The sequence below is a fragment of the Equus asinus genome, chromosome 3 (genome assembly GCF_041296235.1).
Source record: "Equus asinus isolate D_3611 breed Donkey chromosome 3, EquAss-T2T_v2, whole genome shotgun sequence".
In the NCBI taxonomy this organism is placed as follows: domain Eukaryota; kingdom Metazoa; phylum Chordata; class Mammalia; order Perissodactyla; family Equidae; genus Equus; species Equus asinus.
Genome location: NC_091792.1, coordinates 103,548,509 through 103,572,916, shown reverse-complemented (window position 1 = coordinate 103,572,916; position 24,408 = coordinate 103,548,509). Strand labels below are relative to the sequence as shown.

General features: G+C 38.4%; 1 protein-coding gene and 1 long non-coding RNA gene across 2 annotated transcripts; one reads left to right on the top strand and one right to left on the bottom strand.

Annotated features, from left to right (window-relative positions):
• Nucleotides 1-6,558: 6,558 nt before the first annotated feature.
• On the bottom strand, nt 6,559-13,333 carry LOC123283803 (uncharacterized). Its single transcript, XR_006524521.2, has 3 exons — nt 13,195-13,333; nt 11,250-11,775; nt 6,559-10,829 (listed from the first exon to the last, which is right to left on the bottom strand). It is a non-coding gene; the product is annotated as an uncharacterized lncRNA (long non-coding RNA).
• AREG (amphiregulin) lies at nt 13,159-23,306 on the top strand. Its single transcript, XM_044766147.2, has 6 exons — nt 13,159-13,503; nt 14,854-15,084; nt 17,988-18,189; nt 18,914-19,069; nt 21,096-21,195; nt 23,054-23,306. Exons 1-5 carry the CDS (start codon nt 13,443-13,445, stop codon nt 21,187-21,189), a joined length of 744 nt encoding a protein of 247 aa, XP_044622082.1. The 5' UTR covers nt 13,159-13,442; the 3' UTR covers nt 21,190-21,195; nt 23,054-23,306.
• The last annotated feature ends 1,102 nt before the right edge of the window (nt 23,307-24,408 follow it).

Here is a 24,408-nt window from a genome sequence, read left to right as displayed (position 1 = left end):
CAAGACACTTTGGGATAGACTGATGGGCAGAGATGCTTGGAAGATGGCAGACACTATTAATTTCCAATTTTTAAATTATCTATACAAAAAAGCAAAATTACATGATAGTCATAATGTGAACATATTTGAATGTATTCTTCTATTTGACATAACTGAATTTCAAAGTTATAAAACAGAATAAGGCTAGTGTAATAAAATAACCACTGGAAAGAGATTAATAAGAGAAGAAGTGGAGGCTGGACTGGTGGCACAGTGATTTCGTTTATGCACTCTGATTCAGCAGCCCAGGGTTCACAGGTTTGGACCCCAGGCATGGACCTGCACACCACTCATCAAGCCATGCTGTGGCGGCGTCCCACATACAAAATAGAGGAAGATAGACACACACGTTAGTGCAGGGTGAATCTTCCTCAAGCAAGAAAAAAAAAAGAAGTGAAAAGTGAAAGAGTAAAGTCAACCTACTTCTATTTTTTATTTGGAGGGAGTCAATATTTTCCATATAAAGTCAATAAATTCAAAACAGTGTTTTAAGGGCATTGTTTATGGTCATAAAGGCAACTGAATAAAGAAAACTATAATTATAGCTTACAAAAATTGGAAACCAGATGGGATTGGGAGACAGTATTAACTAATATATTTCTTTTCCTTCTTTGGGGGAACTAAATAATCTCTAAAACTGATAAGTCAAGAATGGAGCTACAGCCGTATTATATAAAGTTATATAATAACCACCAGAAGAACCAAAACCAAATAGACGCCAGTGGTTACCTCTGAGAAATGGCACTGGGGGAGGTGGTAGGGGCAGGTCTTTGTGAATTATTTTATGGACACTTTTATTCTTGATCTGATTTAAACATGTCCAACAATTACTTTGAAAATTTAACAATGAAATGAATGAAACAACTTGTTTTAAATTCTGTAATCTAGTCATTTTTATTCACGGATATTCCAAAAAGAATTTAAGGAAGCTCAGTTCTATGAGTTCTCTGGTTTTATATTTGCTAAAAGTTTTTACTCTCATAAACAAAGCATTTTGAATTTGTTTCTTTCAAAGATATGCTTTGGACATTGAGTATATAAGAAGTTGGAGGGAAAATATCCTTAAAACAAATACGTGGTTGCTATAAGGGAACATGTTAATGATTTAGGAGATGACAGAGAATCACCTTCTCACTGTCCTTCTCCACCACTGACATTCCTTGTGTTGAGGAGACAGCAGATCAACAACAGACGACACACGCCTCAGCTTTCATAAGCAGGACATGTCGATATTCCCTATTATTCTGAACTGTTCTCAATATTATTCTATTTTAAAATTTCCCTTTCCCATGTTGAAGTTCTTGAGAATGTTTTCTTCAGCTTGCGCTGTGAAAGTCATTCTTTGATTCCTCCTACAAATTTTACAAAATAATATTAGAGGTGTCCGACTTCAGGCTCCAGATCCCTGAATTACGTGTCATTTGCAAACAGTACACATTTTGAGAACTCTTGAATGCATGAAGGGTGCTACATATGTTAAGGCCTCCGGAATGACTCATGTTTAATTGAACTGCCACAGCAACAGTTCTTGGTAGGTAACAGTCTTTCTCAAAACATGAGGAAACAAAACAAGATGATGTCACAGAGGAAGAAGTACAGAAGAGCGCCACTGACTGCCTGGTCTTTGGCTTCCTGTCTGTTCATGTGGTTTGTAACAAAGAAAAGAGGTCACAGAAGAAGGGTATTTGTTATTACAAGAATGAGACATCAAATATGTCTTAAGAGTCGTATCTATTTCATCACAACTTTGTAAGGCTGATGACAGTGGCCCAGTCAACTAATAGACAGAGCTCTGTGAGCAGCTGGTCCCTGGCTCCTGATTAGATACAGCTTTTGCAAATGCTGCTGCCTTTACTTAAAACACTAGCATTCTTCTCATCCTCACCCTCACTCCCACCATAAACTTACATGCATAATCATCTACTCTTCATATAATTACTCCAACTTCTCCTTCCCAGATGTCATTTCTCCCAAGAAGTCTAGCTGATTCTTTTAAGTCTAGGCTACATTCCCATACTATGTAGATCTCAGAGTACCATGTCTTTTAGTTACTATCATGCCACTATCACAGTCCATTGTAATTGTTTGCTTCTCAACTGTATCTACTTCTGCACTATAAATTGCTTTAAAAAATTATCTTTTTCATTTTTGTATCCCTAAGGCCTATCACAGTGCCTGGAATATAATAGGTGATACATGATAATATGTAATACATAATAATACATAACAGGTAGTAGGTGTTGAATTAATGAATGAATGAACAAATGACTTGCCGGTTCAGAACACCATCATGGCCGTTCTTGAAAGACGAAGCTGACTTTCAGAGGTGATCTAACCAAACTTGCATAGAGTGAGGAAGAAATCCACATGTCAATTTAGTAATTTACAGTGAGAATTGTGACTGCTGATGTGCCTGGTTACAGGAATCCTTCTGGCCTGCACGGACCTTGGGAAACTAGAGAAGAGAAATTCTAAGCAGAAAGTTGCAATGGCCTTGGACTGAGTGAGATGGACATATCTAATTTTTCAATAATGATGTGTCAGCTACAGAATAAAAGAGATGGACTCCTTCAGCCAGAGAAGACCCTTCCTGGAAACATCTTCAGATGGACGGAGCCAACTTCAGCCTTCTTAAATCTCCCTTCTGATGGCACTTTTGTCCTTCGGTTTTATTAAAACAGTCGATGTCTTGTAGGCCTATGAGCAATTTTGATCATTTAGAGTTATTTCACATGTCTGCTCTGCTCTATTAATTAAAAACTCAGAGGTCAATTTATTTCTAAGATCTTTTACACTATGGTATCACTACTGTTTCATTTATCAAGCAATTAATTTCCTTTTAAAAACATTGGTTTGGCACCTACTGTATGCCTAGTGCTATGGGGCTATGCTAGTCATTTCATGTAATAGTGATTAAATGCTGGGCTTTGGGTTAAAGAGACTAGGTCTGGGTCCTACTTCTAGCAAATAAATGCATGGCCTCCAGCAAGTTATCTGAACCCTTGATTTCCTCATCTGTTACATGGGGATGCTAACACTTACTTTATAGGATTTTATAAAGACCAAATGAGGTGAAATCTATCAAATGCTTCGAGCATAAATGCTAGATAAATGTTATCTAAATGACACGAAAATATTTACAACTTAAAGATTCTCTCTAGTCAGAGGCGCCTTTCACTGTAAAGGAAGAAGAAACCCAAACTAACAGTTTCAGAATTAACAATAAATTGTGAGTATTTTTTTAGTGTAGGAAACACTTAATGGATTTCTATTCTTTATCTCAGGACCTGTATACAATGATAAATAATATTATTTACTGAGAAAATCCAATATATAAAGATGTGCTAGGAATTAAGGGTGAAGAACAGATGAAGAGAATACATCTCTGCCCCTAGTGCTACAAATTATCCAGGTTGGGTAGAGTTAATTCTCATTTTCAGTAGCTTTTCAAATATCTCTTTCACGTTGCTTTGGTAATCATATTAACCTAATCACTACAACGTTTTCCGATGTGAAAAAAATTTATTTTAAAAAATGACGTAAGTTCATTTAAATATTATCTTGGTGACTGTGAAATAGAGATAGTAAATGGATGTTCTTGATTTGTTTACTAAACGCTTGTTAATTCATTCAATTCATTCCACCAAAATTAATTGAGCCCTTATCCTGCACCAAGCATTGTGACAGGTGAGAAAGAAAAAAGTAGTCCCTGACGTCCTGGGGCTGGTGTGGTACTGTCATCTTGGCCTTGATGTTCTCCTATTGAACATAAGCAATTTTACAGAACGTCAACATCAAACAAGGCCACTCTGTGGCCACGATGGATTACAGCAAAAGCAAGACCATTCCATGATCATGTCTGAACACAGACAAGACATGAACATCGGCCAAGCCACAACAGTGACCAAATATCCTCCTATCCTGACTTCTATGGGTGACTGCGGATTCTTTAACAGTGACAGCTTTAGCCTCTCTCCTTCTATAGAAGACTTATTAAGATACCCAGTTGCTGAATTATGCCCACTTCCTGACAGCATTCAATCCACAGCAAAATGTCGCTCCTCCAACCCTCCTCAAACCACCTAACACAAGCCCAAATCCTCTAGGTCCTTTCTAATGCTTACTCTACACTATCTTTTAACAAGAGACCCACGGTTTCCAATGGTGGACATTCTCCCTAGCTGCAAGTTGTTCAGCTGTGTTCCTGGTGGTCTTTGGAGGGCATGGACATAGAAGGGAATATCATAATGAATACAACGGAGTGTCTGATGCCAAATTATTTAGTATTGGCTTCAGCTGCATATACCAGAAAACCTAAAACAATAGTGGCTTAAACAAGATAAAAGGTTTTCCCCCTGATATAAAAGAAGCCTGAAGGTAAAGAGTACAGGGCTGGTGTAGCAGCTCCAAATCAGGAATTCAGGCTCTTTTTGTCTTTCTCTTCCACTATTCTAGCACAAGCCTTCCAGATTCAAGTTGACTCATGGTCCAGTATGATTCCTGGAGATGCAGCCAAGTGTCCATATTCCAGGCAACTGGGAAGGAGTAAAGAGAGAAGAACAGGAGTGTGGCTCCCACCTTCACCAGCTCCCTTCAAGAAGCCTTCCTGGAAATTCTACACATCACTTCCGCTTACAGTTCACTAAACCTCACTGGCAGAACTTAGGCATGTGGCCACCATATCTTCAAGAAAACCTGGGAAATGTTATATTTTAGCTGGGCATATTATCAGTCTACACAATATCAGGGTTCCGTTACTAAGGAAAGAGATGAGACTGGATATAGTGGAGTCTATAACAAAATTATTGGTGTGGTAATTCGTATTGAAAAAATAGCTCTCCCTTTTACTTTGGTGTTGACTGAGTTAGTTTACAGTGAACAATAAATTCCACTAACAAACGAATTCACAACAGAAAGGGCTTGATTCTGTAGGAAATGCTGGTACGAAGACATCACATGGTAGGGAAATACAGCAGCCCCTCTTACCCTTGGTTTCCCTTTCCTCAGTTTTATTTACCCAAGATCAACCTGGGTCCGAAAATATTAAATGGAAAATTTCAGAAAGAAGGAATTCACAAGTTTTAAAATGCACGCCGTTCTGAGTAGTGTGATGAAATCTTGCGCTGTCCTGCTCCATCCCACCCGGACGGTGAATCATCCTTTTGACCAGCGCATCCACGCTATGAATGCTACTTGCCCGTTAGTCACTTAGTAGCCTTCTCTGTTATCACATAAACTTTATTACAGTATATTGTTATAATTGTTTTATTTTATTATTAGTTATTGTTGTTAATCTTCTTACTGTGCCTAATTTATAAATTAAACTTTATCATATGTATGTACGTATAGGAAAAGACATAGTATATATAGGGTTCAATACTGTCCACAGTTTCAGGCATCCACTGGGGGTCTTGGAGCACATCCCTCCAGGGGAAAACTACTGCATTGCACAGCTTAAAAAAAAAAGAAAAGAAAAATTGAGAGGAGGATCCTTGTATATAGCCTTTAGATATTTAAAAACAAGTAACCCTCTGGAAATGTCATGTCTCTGGAGTCAGCAGTGCAAGCTATTTGAAACAGGACCTTAGTAACAGGGCTCACTCTTGTTGCCCTCATCATTCTAAAACAATTTTAAATTCTTACAGGCTTATCTGTCACGGTAAGCAGAGGTTCTCAAGTTATGAAACCAGTTATAACAGTGTTGAGATATTTATTTGTGTCTACAAAATGCATCAGAAAGTTGTTTCATTGGAATTCCTAGTAGTTTCTTTACTGGTCTCAATATTAATAATAATAAAAATACATTAGAGATTTTAGTGATTATGAAAGGTCAGATACTGCTCCAAGTGTTTCACATGTATTATTGCAATTAAACCTCACAAGAGCCCTATGATTTAGGTATTGTTATTATTATCATCTCCTTTCTAAACATAAGAAAACTAGAGGGGGCCGGCTCCGTGGCTGAGTGGTTAAGTTCGCTCGCTCCGCTGCGGCAGCCCAGGGTTCGGATCCTGGGCATGGACATGGCACCGCTCATCAGGCCACGTTGAGGCGGCGTCCCACATCCCACAACTAGAGGGACCTGCAACTAAGATGTACAGCTGTGTATGGGGGAGTTTGGGGGAGATAAAGCAGAAAAAAAAATATTAAAAAAAAAAAAGAAAACTAGAGCCACAAAGTATTTACATAACTGGCCCCGGTTGGTAAGGGGAAGAGCTGTACTAAAATCCAGGAGTCTCAAACTCAGATGCTACAGCCTTAATCACCTCACTCTCCTCCCTGGATATAGCACACAGCAAAGGACAGCACAGATGTGGGAGCAAGTGTACAAGGGTAAATAAGGGTGGGGAAAAGCAGACGGCTCACATGATCATTTTCTTTCACAACTCACATCCTCTTTTGGAAAAACGGATGTGACTGATTACAGAAATCATGTTAAATCAGTTTGTTGGGAAATCATCCTCTTGTCTGGATTGAGGCTTTTAAGTTAAAAAAAAAGAGAAGTAATACATGATTTTTGTACATATATTAGGACATACAGATAAGCAATTCCTCAACCAAAGATAAGCATTTTTAACATATCTTTTCAGAATGCTTCTATGCATGCATATCTATAAATACATATTTATATATAATATGTACATAAGTGTTTGTAAATACAGTATTAAAAGTTTCATACTGTACATAGTTTTGTTAATTTTTTACATAACAGGTTTCAGACATTCAAAAAATATTAATAAATATATGACCATATAACTTTCTTGTCTTACTCTTTAAAATAACAGATTCTTTAAAAATGTAGACTTGCTCTTATACTATTATTCTTTTTTCTTTCCTCGTGTGTGCGTGTATTAGCCCCCAAAATCTATAAATGCAGAAATGAAGATACACTTTTAGTTTTTCCCAGGAAAATCCAATTGTAACTAATCATTTTGTCCAGATTGAAATATTGTTGTCAGGAAAATAAAAAATGAAGCATATTTTATAAATTAGTATAGGCATATCTTCAAATCTCCAAATTAGGCAAATTTAGAAACAAAATTTAACATGGAATTTTTAGAAGTCATTATATCCTTAGCTATCTGGCAGTTAAAATAACTTTTAAAAGTGCAAACTGCATGAATTTTCCCAAAGATGTAATTTTAGGTAAAACATATTTCCAAAGTTTCTATTTTTTTCTATTTCAATAAATGTAAGACTTTTAGTAGATACTGTTTTTCAGATGGGAACATTTGACCAAACTTGTATTTCCTTAAAACATTCTTTAAATTTTTTTCCTATCATGTAAGTAGCCCTCTCCCACCATTATACTAGAATTAGTTCCGGCCAGTTATACTGCTGCAAAGCCAAATATTTCTTTATAGTCACACAAGATAGTGCTTGAGAATCACAAAGTTATCTGGCAATTCGACATTAAAGAATCCTGTTGGAATGTTTGCTAACTTGAGAAGAGACCAAAACTAATGATTTTTGGAATTCCTATGGAAGGAAAGAAATCTAGGAGTGAAATTACATCTGCAAATAGCAAGATCATTTGGGAGTACATAAATCCAGATTTAAGACAAAAATATTGATTTCAGGAAAAATACTGAGGGACACACGCTGTTTATAAAATGTATAACTATATTTTCAACTCTTCTTTTTCTAGGAGTTCTAGACGTGCCTGTATTTTCCATATTAAGTTATAAATACTTTTTCTTATTCTGGCCACGTAATTTTAGCACACACATTCAGAAAGTTTTGGGAAGTATGACATACAAAGGCCAGTTTCTTTGTGATTTAACCTATCTCTGCCTAGGATAGACTATACAGGAGTGGTCTACTCAACAAATTAGTAATTTATTCACCTATATTTAAAAACTGCTATTCTCTGGGGCCGGCCCGGTGGTGCAGCGGTTAAGTTCGCACATTCCGCTTCTCGGCGGCCCGGGGTTCGCTGGTTCGGATCCCGGGTGCGGACATGGCACTGCTTGGCAGCCATGCTGTGGTAGGCGTCCCACGTATAAACTAGAGGAAGATGGGCACGGATGTTAGCTCAGAGCCAGCCTTCCTCAGCAAAAAGAGGAGGACTGGCAGTAGTTAGCTGAGGGCTAATCTTCCTCCAAAAAAAAAAAAAAAAAAACTGCTATTCTCATTGAACTCAGAAACAAAAGCCCGTCATGTTCATGGGAAAATACAACAAAATCTATGTGCAATGTAGCCTCGCTTTGCTAAAAGTGCATGAATGTTTAAGAGACTGCCTAAACTCATTATAGAAACAAATCAGATATGATCATTAATAATAGGATCATTTAATTCTTAGAGATATGCATATGCCATCAACTTTTAGGTAACAAGAGGGCAAATGCAAGGTTTTGGCAACTATGAAAAAGTGGTCATCGCGCAATATTGAAGTTGTGATAACTGGAGTGATAAATTGTAAAATAAAATGCAAGAAAATAAGGAAAGTAGAAATACATTAAAGAAAGGTTAAGTACATACAAAGTGATTTTTGGAAATAATAAAAATATCAAGGATATAATTATTTAATGACTATAATTGATAGTCTGCAAAAATCTTTCATAGGATTCTGACTACTTCAATCACCTTACTTCAATACATTATTTTTCTGAAATAACAAAATGCCAAATCTTATCCTGAAATCCTAAACTTATAAAGAATTAATAGCACACTAAAATTTGACACATTTCCTATGATGGTTGATGGTATGATGGTTGCAGACATCCTGTTTTCTGGTCTTAGATTCCGAATGGAGTTACTGAGCAGCCGCAACAGTTTGGTGTTGATATGATTCCATTTATGTGACAAATTGGTTCCGGAAGAAGTACATGCAAAGTGGATTTTTTTCTTTTTCATATATTCAGACATATTTTTCTCACACTAAAGTAGTTCTCTATTTAAAGGGATAGTCTTTGAATCAGTTTGTAACATGAGTTTCTTAGAGGTAAAATAAATGTCTTCATTACACTTATTTAAATGCTTCCTGTGGAAATTCATTTCTCCATCCTTCACATTCCCAACAAAACGTCCATCTACATGAAGCACAGCCCCACCAGTTTACAATCTCTCTGAATGCACCTTGATTGTTTTCACTCATGTATCCCCTAGTGGAATAGTTCTTAATCAGAGAGAGGCACATAGCAGAATACTCTTGAAAGTTCTTTAAAAAAAATACACAGGCCTGGACCCCACATCAAACCTGAATCAAGAGGGGAGATTGGAGTGTACATTTTGGAAACGTTCTCTGGTGATTCTGATCAGTTGACCTTTAGTTAAGAGCTGAGAGCTCTTTTCTAGCAGTGCTAAGACAAGTGTTTGAGAAATGATTAGTAGAATGAATGAATTCTACAATGTCCTAAAATCCTCCACATTTTTGAGGCACAATTCAATGCCTCTGTCTGTTCAGCATCTCTCATTCTTTTTGTCTATGCTTATCTCTATCCTACTCTCATTCCTGTCCATGCTTATCTCCACTCTTCCACACTGCTGTTATTGTTCAATAGAATAATCCTCTCTGTTTTATCCTTCCATCCATTTCCTCTAGAAAGAAACCATGAACTACTTAAGCATAGGGTCTATCTTGTATTTCTTTTTAATCATCTTCCTTCACCATCCAAAATTTTCTATATCACACATTTTATTTCCCTTTTAGCACTTCTCACTACCTAAAATTATTTTGTGTATTGTTTCCTTATTATGTGTTCCCCCTTAACAGAAAGTAAGGTCATTAAAAACAAGGACATTACAACCTATTCAAAGTTCTATTCCCAGTGCCTAGAAGAGTATCTTGTTCTCAAAATATATTGGCTGAGTAAATGAACGACCTAGAGGATTCAGTTTTTTGTGTAAATGTAGTTAACTGTATATGACATTCAGTTTCCATTGTATCAAATCATCCACTGCCTTCAGTCCCATCTGCTAAGTTCTTGTTCTGCAAAAGCCATCACGTTAAGGCTATAAAGGGCAAATAATTTTATTTTACTAGTATGCCAAGGCACCCAATAAGCAAGTTCATTTAAGGCCTCTTTTTGAAGGAACTGGAAATCGTATATTCTTTAGCATGAATACATTCAAAGGCGAAAAGTAGAAAATTATAGACATCTAAATGGAGCTAATCATTTGTTAATAATATAGAAAATGTTACTTATAGAGAATTTCTTAATTTTAGTTTGGGGGTTTGTGTGTTGACTCATAAAAATGACCATAGTGTAATACTTACTCAGACCCTGGCACTATCTGTAAAAACTCAAGATCAATTATACGAACAAACACAGAATTATACTTTTTGTTCTATAGCACACCTTTTAGCTGACTCAAAGTGAGTTTGCTTCCACTATACATATAAAATTTTATCATGCTCCAGATACTAGACACCAAAATGAATGGTTGGCTAGGGCCATTTGCCGTTAGAGTTGCCGTTAACCTCATACTAGATGAGGAAACCATCAAGTTATCAGGATAAACAAGAGTTGCTTCCTTACTTAGATTTCTTAAAATTGTTCCTCCTTGTCTCAGCTTAGCATGTAAAGAATCCTACAGTTATGCAGAGTTGGTTTCCTTCTCATGCGTATATTCCAGAATGCCATGAGTCATCAAGGGGTGCTGCCATTGTGATGCAATGGTGATGACGCCCCATGTCGCCCTATGATGCACCATAAAATGTTCAAAATGGTTAGTCTTAATGTGAAGTAGGTACAAAGTTCATGGCTTGAAAATATTGAAGGAGATTATTTCACTTGCTCTGTGAGTAGCTCCATTTTTAAGAGTCACTTAGTTCTTCAATGTGATTACTGTAATGTAAATATTGTAATGTCAAGGTTAATAATAATAGTTACCATTTATTGAGTACTCACCATATGTTAGGATCTGTGCTACTTGTTTATCTATCTTTTCTCATTTGATCTGCTTAACAGCAAGTAGGTATCTTTATTCTTATTTTCAGATAAGGAATCTGAGTCTTTTAAATATTATGTAACTTAGTATCTGGTAGAATTTGTATATGAAAACCCAATTGGTTGAATCTAAAGCTCATACTAAACACTAGCTATTCCGCCCCTATGACACTATGTTATATTCCACACCAACATAAATGACCACCCTCTACATTTCTAATGGGAAAAAGACTGAGCAATTTCCAATGTAAAGAGACCACTTTCAGTTCAAACAAAGCAAAACATTTCTGACAACAGATATAAACAACTTGCACTCACCTCAATAAGAAGAAAGAGTAAGAGAAAGGGAAGAACAGGACTAGAACAAAATTGAAACCTACGAGAGCAGAAAGGTACAAACGTTTAGGCTGACAGCCTGAACTCTAAACGAAATCTCCATCATCTTTTGAAATCTGTGGGCAAGGCTCTGAATCTTTCTGAATCACAATTGCCTCATCCACTAGAAAAGATGACAATGCAGGACCCGGCTTCACCTTGCAAGGGCAGTGCCATTTTTCTAGTCTTACTTTCCATTTTCGGTAACACTTCGTCATGAGGTATTATTTTCATTTAAACTTTCTGCTGGGACCGCCACTGAGTCGCCTCTCCATCTTTCCACAAAGCTTTCCATGACACCCACAGGCAAAATCAAAATGACAGAGCATCCTGTCTTCCACGGCACTCAGAGTCCTTCTTATTATCTGATCTAACAGAATTACTTTCCTGTGTAATGGACCACACCACAATGAGCTCTGGAGAGCAGAGAGGAGCTGGTCATCGTTTAATCTTCCTCTTTACTGTCCCCCTGCAGCAAAATAAATAAAACAAGTGGGTTACACAAAGTTTACTCTCAACAAATGTCAAACAGGAGAGAAGGCATGATTCACAAGTGTTTATTTCATCCTCCTAAATGTATGGCATTATTTAGCCAACTCACTACCACATGCCATTAAAAAGTTAGCGGCTTTAAAAAAAAATTCCCAGAATTACAGCAAATGCATTAACTCACATTCCTAAAAAGGCTGTTTTACTGGAACAATCAGGGAAGAGATATGTATCCTCAAGACAAGAAAACACTTAGAACAATGCTTTTTTCTCTTAAGAAAAATCCAGTTCTAGAGTTGTCTTTATATCAAAGTTAAGTCAAATTAAGCAGCTCCTTCCTTCCTTCCTTCCTTCATTTTATCTACTCCTTGTCATGATTCAATGCTCTACAAGGTTCTAAACAGGCCCTGGAAGCTGGTCCTTTTATCTTGGTATTTGAGAGGCTTGGGCACCACCTTTCATCCAAATGCCGATATGCTACTGGTAAGGATTATGCCTTTAGGAGGCAAGTATTTGTTCTCCCCAGAAACTGTCTTTTTAAAGATCAGTTTAAATTCTTTTATCAGAGAGGACAGAGACTTTAGAGTCAGATTAATTTAAATCCATCTGGCTTCTGCCATGACCAGCTGTGTAAAGTCCTTGCCTTGTAAAGCTGCCAGTTGTCCTCCTTGTAAAATAGAGAAAATGATGCTTCCCCAGCAAGGTTTTTGAGTGACATGGTGTATGTAATATTTTCAACGTCTAGTTCGGCAATAATAAGTGGTCAATAAACATTAATTTTGATGAGGACCCTGGGCCACATATAGAAATAGGAAGTGAGGTGGGTTGAAATTCTGGCCACTTCACAGTGGTGGGTGGGAAAGAGCCCTTGGTTGAGATACTGCCCATCATGAATAAACCAGCTCCTCATTAGGAGGCGCTCTCTCTAGTCATATAATAAACTTCATTTATCTTTGTTAAAGACATCTGGCTGTCATTCTTAAGTCACTCTCGGTCTTAGAGTACTTTTACATCTTACTATGGAACTTTTCTAATGAATCCCTGTCTGTTATAATATTAAGATCTACCAAAGTGTATACGAAGGTTTTTCAGATGGTTGGAGAAATTGAGACTTTTCACGGTCAGATACGAGCTTCCCAACTGCACCCCCGCCCTCGCTTCTGGATCAGGGATTTTTCAGCTGGCAGCGAGGGGTTTAATTTCCATTTCCTCCCAGCGGTTCTGTCCCCTAGGGAGGTGGAGCGCCCGCCATCCGTGTGTGGTTTTGGGGTAGGCACCTCTTCTGGGGAGGCCGCCCGCCCCCACCCACCGCGCAGGCCTTGACGTCACGGGCAGTGGCGGTCCCCCGCCCAGCTATAAAGCGGCAGGTGCGCGCCGCGCCTCCGGGATGTTCACACACCTTGTGCCTGCGCTCGAGTCGGAGCCCAGAGGTCCCGGGGCGAGCTCCGGGCGCTGCGTCCCGCGCCGAGCCCGGCCGGGCCTGCGAGCACCGCCGCCCAGCCCCGTCTCTGTCTCTCCCATCCAGCCGAGCCCGGCCGGGCCTGCGAGCACCGCAGCCCAGCCCGGTCTCCGTCTCTCCCATCCCCCTCCAGCGCGCAGCTCCCGCCGAGTTGCCCCAGAGACCGCGACGCCGCCGCCGAGGGACCAATGAGAGCCCCGCTGCTGCCGCCGGCGCCGGTGGTGCTGTCGCTCTTGATCCTCGGCTCAGGTGAGGACGTCCCGGCTCTGAGCTGCCCGGCGCTTCTCCCACGGCAGGCAGAAGCTGGCGCCTCTTGAATTTTACTGCTGCTTCTCCAAAAAACCCAAAACCCAAAAACCGAAAGCCACCTTTTGGCACCCCCAACTCTGTCCCGCGGGAGGTGATCGGGGTATCTTCCTACCTAAGGTTACTCACCGGAAGAAGGAGAAAAGGGGCAGGTGTCACAGACGTTCCATGTCAGGAAGAGGGTGCCCGAGAATCCCTGTACTTTTACTTTAGTCCCCCTGAAGGAGACCTTAGAGATGCGGTGATCCAAACCCTTCGTTTTACAGATAAAGAAACCGAGAGCCAGAGAGGCGACGTGATTTCCGCAGATCCTAGAGTAGAGGAGTTAAGTCCTGGACCCGGGGCTGCTGAGCCTCCTGCCCAAATTCTCCATCTCTTCTGCCTAGTGATTTTGCCTTTACCTTCCTAGGGGTCCTCACAGCGTCCCACGGAGAAGTCAGAAGCCCCGCTCTGAGGCTGTTTTAGTGAAACCTAAGAGAGAAAACAGGGCCTTGAATCTCTGGGCCCCAAATCTTACCTGGTCCCCAGTTTCTGCTCTATGTCAGAAAAATAATAATGACACAATGGCAGTAAGAATCGTTATTATCAACTACCATTTATATTACATTTTATATTTCTAATCTTTTAAAAATGTGAGCATGTGTTAAGGAAATCTGATATTTATATCTAGAACCTGTCTATGGAAATGGGACGGGTAGCATTCTAGCAAACAAGAATGCATTTGTCTGTGAAGTGATGGGAATATTTAGACATTTCCTCTTAAATAATTAGATTAATTTGCCTATTTGGCAGTATTTTTTTTTTTAAGATTTTATTTTTTTCCTTTTTTCTCCCCAAAGCCCCCCGGTACATAGTTGTATATTCTTCGTTGTGGGTCCTTCTAGTTGTGGCATGTGGGACGCTGCCTCAGCGTGGTTTGATGAGCAGTGCCATGTCCGCGCCCAGGATTCGAACCAACGAAACACTGGGCCGCCTGCAGCGGAGTGCGCGAACTTAACCACTCGGCCACGGGGCCAGCCCCGGCAGTATTTTTTTTTTTTGATGTGGAAATTAATGTAGACTATGTGTGGAAAAGGAAACCTTGATGAAAGAAGCTCTGTAATTGGAACAGCTGAGTTTGCTTGTTGGCAAAATGTGGAGTTGCTTTCATATGTGACTCAATCAGAAACAATAGCACATGTGCAATAGCTGCTTTGATATAGGAAGGTAAATATTTCTCCTGAACTCAGCTGACTGATGAGAAAGGCACTCTGCTTTACCTTTTCTTTTCTTCCCTTGTTCTTCCTCCCACAGCCCATTATGCTGCTGGATTGGATGTCAATGACACCTACTCTGGAAAAGAGGAACCGTTTTCTGGGGACCACAGTGCTGATGGGTTTGAGGTGACCTCAGGAAGTGAGATCTCCCCTGTGAGTGAAATGCCTTCTAGTAGCGAACTGCCCTTGGGTCTCGACTATGACTATGAAGAAGAGTATGACAACGAACCACAAATATCCGGCTATATTGTAGACGATTCCATCAGAGGTGAGTAGAGGAAAACGTGAAAATGTAGCCTAGAAGATGTGTGTGTGTTTGAGCAAAGTTGCTTTAAAAGAAAAGCCATTCCCTGCATCTTCTGGTGGCTTTCTTGTGTGTTGCATACCCCCTGGGTAGGCTGTGAACTGAGACGGACAGAGCTCTATGTGGGCACGTCCTATATGTCTGGAGCTGTAACAAATGTTTTAGGTCTGTTAAGTCTAAACTTCACAACAACTTTACAAAGTAAGAATTTTCATTTTACGGATGTGATAACTGAAGTTCAAAAAGGTTAAGTGTTTTGCCCAAAGTTCCACAGCCGGGAAGCAGTTGAGCCAGAATGAGAACTCCAGTCTGTTTCATTCCAGATACTCTGCTTCTTCCCACTGTGCCGCATGACCCCCATGGAAGACAGGTGTAGACATCAGTCTTCCTATCTACTTTGTGTCTTAGCTTTTGTATCTGCTCCCCACGACCATTCTTCCTAAATATTTGCATTTTAACACAAATAAGGGAACAGACAAAAGTAATGGGAAGGGAGCAATTGGACTTCAGCCCTTAAGTAATGGGTGTTGAGAAACTGGTGCTGCTACTACTACTACTAATGCAATCTTCTGGGAATATTAAAGGCCAAATATGCGTGGATTTTATGTTGTAAAAATTATGATTTAACCTCAAATTCCATTTGTCATTTAAATAATAGTGACCCATAGGGGCCAGCCTGGTTAAGTTCCCACACTCCATTTCTGCGGCCTGAGGTTCACCAGTTCAGATCCCAGGCGCGGACCAACACTGGTCGTCAAGCCATGCTGTGGTGGCGTCCCACATAAAATAGAGGAACATTGGTACAGGTGTTAGCTCAGCAATAATCTTCCTTGAGCAAAAAGAGGAAGGTTGGCAACTGATGTTGGCTCAGGGCCAGTCTTCCTCACATACACACAAAATCAGTGAATAATAGTGACCCATAGTTTTTCTTCTCTTTTGCTGTTATCTGATCTTTGAAAAGGAGCATTTGCATAAAAGTAAGGTACCAAAGTAAGAGGTAAGTATTGTTCATTACCCTCATATGACTTTAGAGTCTGAGGACAGATGAGGTCATCAGTAAATCAGAGCTAAATAGTCTAGGAGTATCCACTATGGAGGCAGGCCATAAAGCCCTTTCTCTCCTGACCTTCATTTCTCTGACTCCTCTCCCTCTGTCTGGCTCCCAGAACTGGTGAAGGGAGTGCAGGTGGTACCACAGGGACAGTGACTGGGTTAGCTGGCAGGTGGGAATAGCTTTACTCCACTTGACTCCCTTGCTTCAGAGCTTGTGCTTTTAAATAAGGTGGGGGAAGGGGTCCATTTATAATTCTTATTCTTAGAGGGGTAAGATTAGACTGTCAAGATTCTAGAAACTTTTCTCTTAAAGATGTTTCAAGTTGTTAACATTTGAAAAGGCCAAATAAATTGTTAGTGGTGAAAATGGCTAGTGCTTAAAATTGCACTGCTTTGTGAAATAGGGTTGGCTGAATTCCTCTAAGAGGCTGTAAAACCTGTGGGGTTAATGTCTATTGTGGCACTTCAGCACAGTGACTATTCATCTGTGTCGAAAGTTTGTAATATATCTGATCAAGAGCAGTAATAGTCATTTACAATGCTTCTGTTAGAGGACTTACTCTAATTTGTGGTACCTTTTTATCATTAGAGGACAGTTTCAATATAAAAGTTGCATAACCACTTATTAGACATTGTTCCTATTTTGACTATCATTAATGTTATTATAATAACCTGCTAAAATATTCCCGATATTTATTTGTCATTTCCTTAATCACAGAGTTCTATCTTTGATATCCCTCCCTATGTTTCTAATGTTTTCGATTTAGTGGGTGCTGCAGTACCATTATGACTACTGGTATTAAGACATTATGGCATTTTCCTCTTTTCACTGGGCTCTGTTTGCTAAATGCTTATTCAGTTAAACCTCTTCGGGGATTAGTATAACAAAAATGTGCGGCTCTAACATGGAAACAACTCCTTCCTATATTTAGCATTTGGGTAAACTATACCCCCTGTAACTGTAACACTGAACAAATGTTTCTGTGGATCTGAAGAGTTCAGATGAATCTCTGAAGCATCAAGTACAAATATCTCTGGACTCCTGTTTTTTCAAGTAGATTGACCACAGAAGCGAGCCCCCTGGAAGGTATTGATTAATTATAATCTGTTGTAATCTGGGAGCTGGAGAACATTGATCAACTCTAATGTATAATTCTCAGTTTTGTCCACCCTCAAGTAGTACATGCTAATTCCCAATTATGATAGACAGCGCAAACAATATGAGTAAATGAAATCAACAAAAATACCCAAGTCCCACTTTATTTAATGGCATTGACCTTTCCCAAGAGAAAACATAGTATAGGGAGGGAATAAGAGGCGACGGTGCCCCCTAGCACTGCCACTTTCTAGCTGTGTGTCCTAGGGCAAGTTACTTGTCTTCACTCAGCTTCAGTTTCCTCATCACCATCATCTCAGTAACAACACATTCTGCTGTGATTTGGGTTTAATTAAATTAAGGCTCATTATTAAGAACTTGGTTTGTATTAGAAATTCAAGAAATGTTTAAAATATTTTGTGGATTTTCTTAGGCAGGTAACTCCTTTGATCAATAAGGATACTGATACAAGTAAATTCAAAATATATTTCTAAGCTAATAAAATAACAAAGGAGTTCAGATTTTAAAGTGTTACACAATACAGATATTCTGTTTGCCCAATTATTGTGCATGAATTGTGTTAAATAATGAGACAAATATGGCCATTGTCCCAAAGAACTCCCACTGCTGGGACTTCTTTCTCTTATGTCTCTGAAATGATATTCAAGATGAAGAGAGACTGTTGTCAATGAGTCTTGTTTTTCTTTGTTTTTTTTAGTTGAACAGGTAGTTAAGCCCAAGAAAAACAAAACAGAGAGTGAAAAGACTTCAGATAAACCCAAAAGAAAGAAAAAGGGAGGCAAAAATGGAAAAAATAGAAGAAACAAAAAGAAGAAAAATCCATGTGATGCAGAATTCCAAAATTTCTGCATTCATGGAGAATGCAAATATATAGAGCACCTGGAAGCAGTAACGTGCCAGTAAGTTTTCCTAAATTAAATAGAATTCTATGTTTCTAACACCATGTCTAAAACTCCTGGCTGCAGAAAACCATTTATTTTTCCAACATATAAACCAAGCATCTGTAAACTTTTTCTTAAAGGACCAGATAGTAAATATTTTAGGCTTCCTGGGTCAACATTATTTATGTGCTTATAAGACCAATTAAAATGTAACCATGTAAAAATGTAAAAATCATTCTTGGCTTGCATATGGTAAAGAAACCTGACAAATGGCCAAATTTGACGTGTGGCTATAGTTTCCTGACCCCTGGTGTAAACCATCATTGTACAAAATATATTTTACAAAATCTCTTTTTTAAGAAGGACTTAAGGATACTTTTCACATAATGTTGTTTCATCCTCCTTTCCCCTAAAAAAGCTGATAGCACATTAAATGATAGTGGAATGTGTTGGCTGCCTAACGAGTCACTGGACTCATCAGTTGGTCATAATAGGAGCACAAAGAATGAAAAGGCGTGTCTTCTTGGAATATCACGCCCAAACTAATCTCAACTTGTTCTTATACTAACAGATCTTTGGCTCGAATACATTCCATGTCTCATGATTTTGAAATACAAATATATGGATGGCATGACCTTTTTTTTGATGTTAGAATTGAATGGCTGTTTATGACCTAAAAAGTAGACCTAAAATATAAGGAATGCTTTCAGTTATTATATTTTTGAATGTGGGTCGTTTACAGGTGTCATCAGGATTACTTTGGTGAGCGGTGTGGGGAAAAGTCCATGAAGACTCACAGCATGGTTGACAGTAATTTATCAAAAATTGCTTTAGCGGCCATCGCTGCCTTTGTCTCTGCCGTGAGCTTCACAGCTGTTGCTGTTGTTATTACAATCCAGTAAGTATGCGTAACCTAAAAATTCCTAGTAAAATAATACCAGGTCAGTTTTTCTCAGTATTTCTATCACATTGTGCTATCATCTTTTAGATGAATTATTCTATTGGTGGTAACTGATCTTTGGTCATATCTTTATCCTTCATTGACAAAGATCACAGAATATGGTCAAAATTTATATGACTTTGACCGCCATTGAAACTTAATATTTTAAGCCCTTTTATAGAAAAATCTAGAAATTTTTGGAACTTAAAACCTGATTGTTTTGTTTCATGTCATATTTCATGTCATGGCACTTCCAAATCTCAGACTGTTGGTATCTATTATGAATATCTTCAGCTGAAGCAAGCCTTCCAGAAGCTAATTAAGACCTGGTTCATCGTAGGTTGTCAGAGATACTGCTTTGCTGCTAAAAATCACAAACAGCTTCAAACCAGGAGCCAAGAAAAGACGTCTTTTGTTCCTATTAGAATGTAAAGTTCTGAGTTAGGAATTTCATAGCTTGGTACCAATTTCCTTAGAGCTTATGCCTGTTTTGTTACTGTCAAATGCAATATGGGAACCCAATTAATAAAGAAAGAAACCATTTCCTCCATATGGCATGGCGTAGGAAGCAGGGACAATTCTATTACTGTTTCACTCCTTCAGTATCTTCCCTGAGCTCACAATAACAGATCACATACTTCACTTCATGACCAATGAATGTTAGGGCTAGACTGTTCCAGATTGTAGGCACTGGTAGGTATGTCAAAATGGCATTGTCTGTCAAACAGAAGTCAGTGAATTAAGGAAGTTGGGGGAGGACATGAATGGCTCTGTAATGACTCATGTGCTACTAGAGCTTGGGAAAAGCAAGAGACTCATTATTCTAATTTTAGGTCTTGGTCAATTACTTTAACAACTGGACGGTGACCATGATCTACTGCTCCTGCCATTCAGGAAACAAGGGGTTATCTTCTGCCATTGTTTACTATTATTTTAGATGCAGATCAGATAATGGTAAAATGACACATAAAAAACTGTTATGATACACATAAAGTTTGATATGTGGTTTAAACTTGTTTTGCACACCCTAGAAATTGTTTTGATCTGTTAGTACCTCAAGTGAGATATGCAAATGTGTTCAGGAGCGATACCCTCAAACAAACCATTATTATCTGACATAGAAGGATAGAAGAAAAAAATTGCCAGTTAGGGAAGCTGTTTTGAAATAATTATTTAAACTTGTAATTATTCAACTTGAAATATTTAATAATCCTTTGGGAAAGTGTGGAAAAACATTGTCATGTTGGTACTCTTTAAACTAAGCAATGACTTTTCTTCTTTTCTCCCATATTCTCCTTGTATTTGAAACACAAGCGCTATCCTAAGCCACAACTTCTGTTTTTTCATAAGTGAATTTTTTTCCCAACCATCACACTTAAAGTTTTTCTGATTTTAATATTAAAGTTTGATAGATGGATGAAAGAGCTGCTAAAAGTAAAATGACTTCTACAATGCCAAGACGTTTTTAAACCATTGAAGCTTTTTAAAATAAAAATTAGCAATAAATAAAACTGGAAGGAAGTATTTATTATAGTTAGAAATGAATAAAACCCAACTTGTTTTGTAAGCCTGTTTAAAAAATTCTAATCTTTTAAATTAGTTTGTACCAGCATAAAGTCCTTCTGTGGTAAAACTATACTATCTACGTCTTCGTCTGCTTGTGCATGGCAACTGTGCTAAGTTCTGAAAAACAAAACAGAATGCGTATGGAGGTGTTCCATGCTTTCTGAAAGTTTGCATCTCAAGGCACATTTATTTAAAGCTCAGAACTCTGGAGATATGTTTATATAAAGTCACTATAAACATCCCCCCAAAAGAACATTGGTAGTATCTTCTGGCTGGGTTTAAGTTTTGGTTTGGCGTAGAGTACAGTGTGTAATGGGCTATAAGAACTCACGAAAAGAATTCCTTTTCTTGTGAAAACTCCAGTCAATATAAAGATGAATACAACTTTGATGACAGTGGAATATCTTGTTCTCTAAAGGCTTCGAAAACGATACTTCAGGCACTGTGAGGGAGAAGCTGAAGAACGAAAGAAACTTCGACAAGAAAATGGAAATGCACATACCATAGCATAACTGAAGGTAATATTACAGGTTTGAGGGTTTTTTTTTTCTGCTTTATCTCCCCCAACCCCCCCTGTACACAGTTGTATATCCTAGTTGCACATCCTTCCGGTTGTGGGATGTGAGTTTTAAAAGATATCTTTATATCATATCCTATAATTTTGAAAAATATAATATCTGTTATCTCAAGAAAAATGAGGAAATCGGTGTTCTTCATTATGGATACACTATGAATATGGGCTCCACTAAAGTCTTATGCTTTGAGCATGAGGTGGAGTTCAATATTGAGAAAGGACTGTGTCCTTGGTCAGTATTATAAGGGCTATAAGGAGGCAGGAGATACAGCTTCTCTTCTCAAAGGACTTAGTGTTTAGTAGACAGAAAATAGTGAAAGGAACCAGAATATGAGGGGAAGCAAAATACATGTTATAAAAAAAGGAACCAGTGGAATATGAGATTCTTTCCAAAGAAGGATGGAAAGAATCCATTGGGGATGCATTTAGGGAGCAGGAAAGGATGTGTATCTAGGTTGGCATTGGAAGTGAGCCTCAAAGGACTGATGAGATTGAGACAAGCAATTATGAAGGGAAAGGAAGATTAATACTGTGAGATGGACTAGATCATTTTAGAAACTTGTGAAAAATGGCCTCGTTCAGGTGGGTGTTGGGGGAGATAAGGTTGAAATGATAGGTTGAGCTCACGTGGTGGGGAGCCAGAGTCAGGATGCTTGAGCTACAAATGTGAGCAAATGGAGATAGCAGGTTGAATATCCTTTTAAAGAAAGGAACTAGGAAGGGAGAAGGGGTACAAATTTGAGAGAGAGCTTGGATGGAGTATATTGTGTAGTTTTTATTTTTAATTATCTTATAACGAGGGAGAGCTGACATGTTCTAGGAAAAGGTAAGAAGGTGTGTAGAGTGTTGTTTCCTTGATACCTAAAGTGAACAGCTAAGGAAGCAAACTTCCAAAGGCAGGAAGATCAAGGACATACAAAGTCGGTCAGAAGAAGGAATTCCATTTCCTCGGACATTCAGGAAAGATGTCACATCCTTAAGTCATTGATTTTCTACCTTCAGTGGTGCAAGAATTACTTGAGATGCTTGTTAAATATATGCATATTCCTAAGCCAAATTCTAACTCTACTAAATCAGTATTTCTATTTTAAATTGACACTTCAGATGCCTGGAGAACCACTACGTTTAGCATTGGTTAAGTGCAGGTCATATGTTCTGAGCCTACGACAGAGTAAGCCCCAAACTCATGAAATGATAATTATGTATGCCAATGCTATGCTCAATACTTATTGCATCAAAATTTGTTCATGTATTGACTTAATGTGCTGAAGCTAAGACCACCAACATGAATAAGGGTGGATTTTTGATTATTTAGTAGAATTGAGATTTTTCAGAGTAGGTCCTGGGATGATTTTAGGAAAAGGAATATGCTGTGCTGGCACATAGTGGCTGCCTATTAACCAGTAGCTACTATTATTATGCCCTCGGTACTAACTACCCTAAATTAACTATATATCATAAATGCACCAAGCCACTTAATCTTTATTTTAATTATGTCCATTGCATAGATTTGGTTAGGAAAACTATTTCTCATGACTGTTGTTGCTTCTTTATCAAGCAGATTTGATGAAATGGGTTGGAGCATCAGCATTCTTCTCCTGAGTTGGCATATAACCAAAGCCAGTAGGAAAGAGAGATTCAAGTCAAAGTGATAGTTTGTCTCTGAAAGCTCTTAGCATTTTTCATAAGACATGTTAGAAAAAAATTGACAGAAAGTTTGATTCCTGATTATTCTTTGACATTTTCTTCAAGCGATGTTGGAATTGAGTTTCTCTCTGACACTTTGTTGTATTTTCTAACAGGGTAGCAGATCGGAGTCACTGTCATGTGACAACCATGAAGAGCTGGTGCCTCTTTTCAGTGGATCATAAGAAAACAGAACCTTTTTGTTCTGATGGTTTTAAACTTTCAATTGTCACTTTTTATGCTAAGTCTTATTTCTGTACATAAAGCGGCATGCAGATAAAAAGTATTTTTTCAAGTTGTAAATAATTTATTTAATATTTAATGGAAGTGTATTTATTTTACAGCTCATTAAAATTTTTTAATCAAAAAGATTGAGAGTTTGAATATAACTTTCGAGACTACAGAGCTCTACAGTATTTTTCTCCTAACCCTTAGATGATCATTTAAAAAGGAGTTCCTTTTCTTTTTCACTGTTTCTATGTTGATTTTCGAAACCTATTCCTTTTCTTGAAAGCAAGTTTAATTGGGAAGTTATAAACTAGAGTCACTTAGTCCTCCCACAATACTGATATCCCAAACCAGCCTTTCTTATTCCATGTAGAACTTGTACCATGTCCTGTTAATTATAAAAGCTTCTAAAATCAAGACGTGGCATTGCCTCTGTTACAGTAGACACAGATATTATAAAAGAAAGCAAATCCCGATGCCCAGTGCCATCATCTCTGTAGACAAGAAGACAAGAATAGATTTGAATGTTACAAAAGTGGCATTGCAAGAGGACCAGGAAGTATTTAGATTTGAGACTTTGTTCCTTATTATCATGACATGAATGTACAAAGCATCTAAAAATCCATTCCTCTCATTCTTCCCCTTGCTACTGTTTTCTTACATTATTTTAAATAAATGTATGTGTATTTGTGGTGGGTGCTCTTTGAAGAACATTAATGTAATGGGGTGAATCACAGTCTGGTTCCTGGCTCGACAAGTATGTTACCTACATGCAAAACAAAACAACCTTTATAATGTGCAGGGAATATCTTGACAAAATTGACCAATAATAAGCCTAATTCCAGCAAGTGTCTCATAGAATTTCATGAATGAAAGGTGCCTGAAGCATCATTTCCATCCTTCTGTAGCATACCATTCACCAAATCCTTGCCCAGTGATCATCTAACCAATTGGTTCCCAGTCTCACCTGCACATTGTCACTTGAGTTTTAAATGTCTAAATGCCCAGGCCCTCTCCCAGAGCTCCTGATTTAAATGGACTGGGATGTGTCACTGGCATCTGTACTTTTAAAAGATGCCTAGACGTTTCCTATATACAGCCCATGTTGAGAACCTCTTATTTACCTCTGCTTGAACATCTACAGTACACATTTTCCTTAACCTCATTTGTTAAACATTTATTGTGGATGACTCAAGTATAATGCTAGCGGTCCAAGACAGAAAAGCCCTGACTTTGAGACCTT

Coding starts and splice junctions, on each gene's coding strand:
- AREG (XM_044766147.2), top strand. CDS start 13,443: ATGAGAGCCCCGCTGCTGCCGCCGGCGCCGGTGGTGCTGTCGCTCTTG. Junction 13,504..14,853: donor GCTCTTGATCCTCGGCTCAG/GTGAGGACGTCC, acceptor TTCCTCCCACAG/CCCATTATGCTGCTGGATTG. Junction 19,070..21,095: donor GCTGTTGTTATTACAATCCA/GTAAGTATGCGT, acceptor TGTTCTCTAAAG/GCTTCGAAAACGATACTTCA.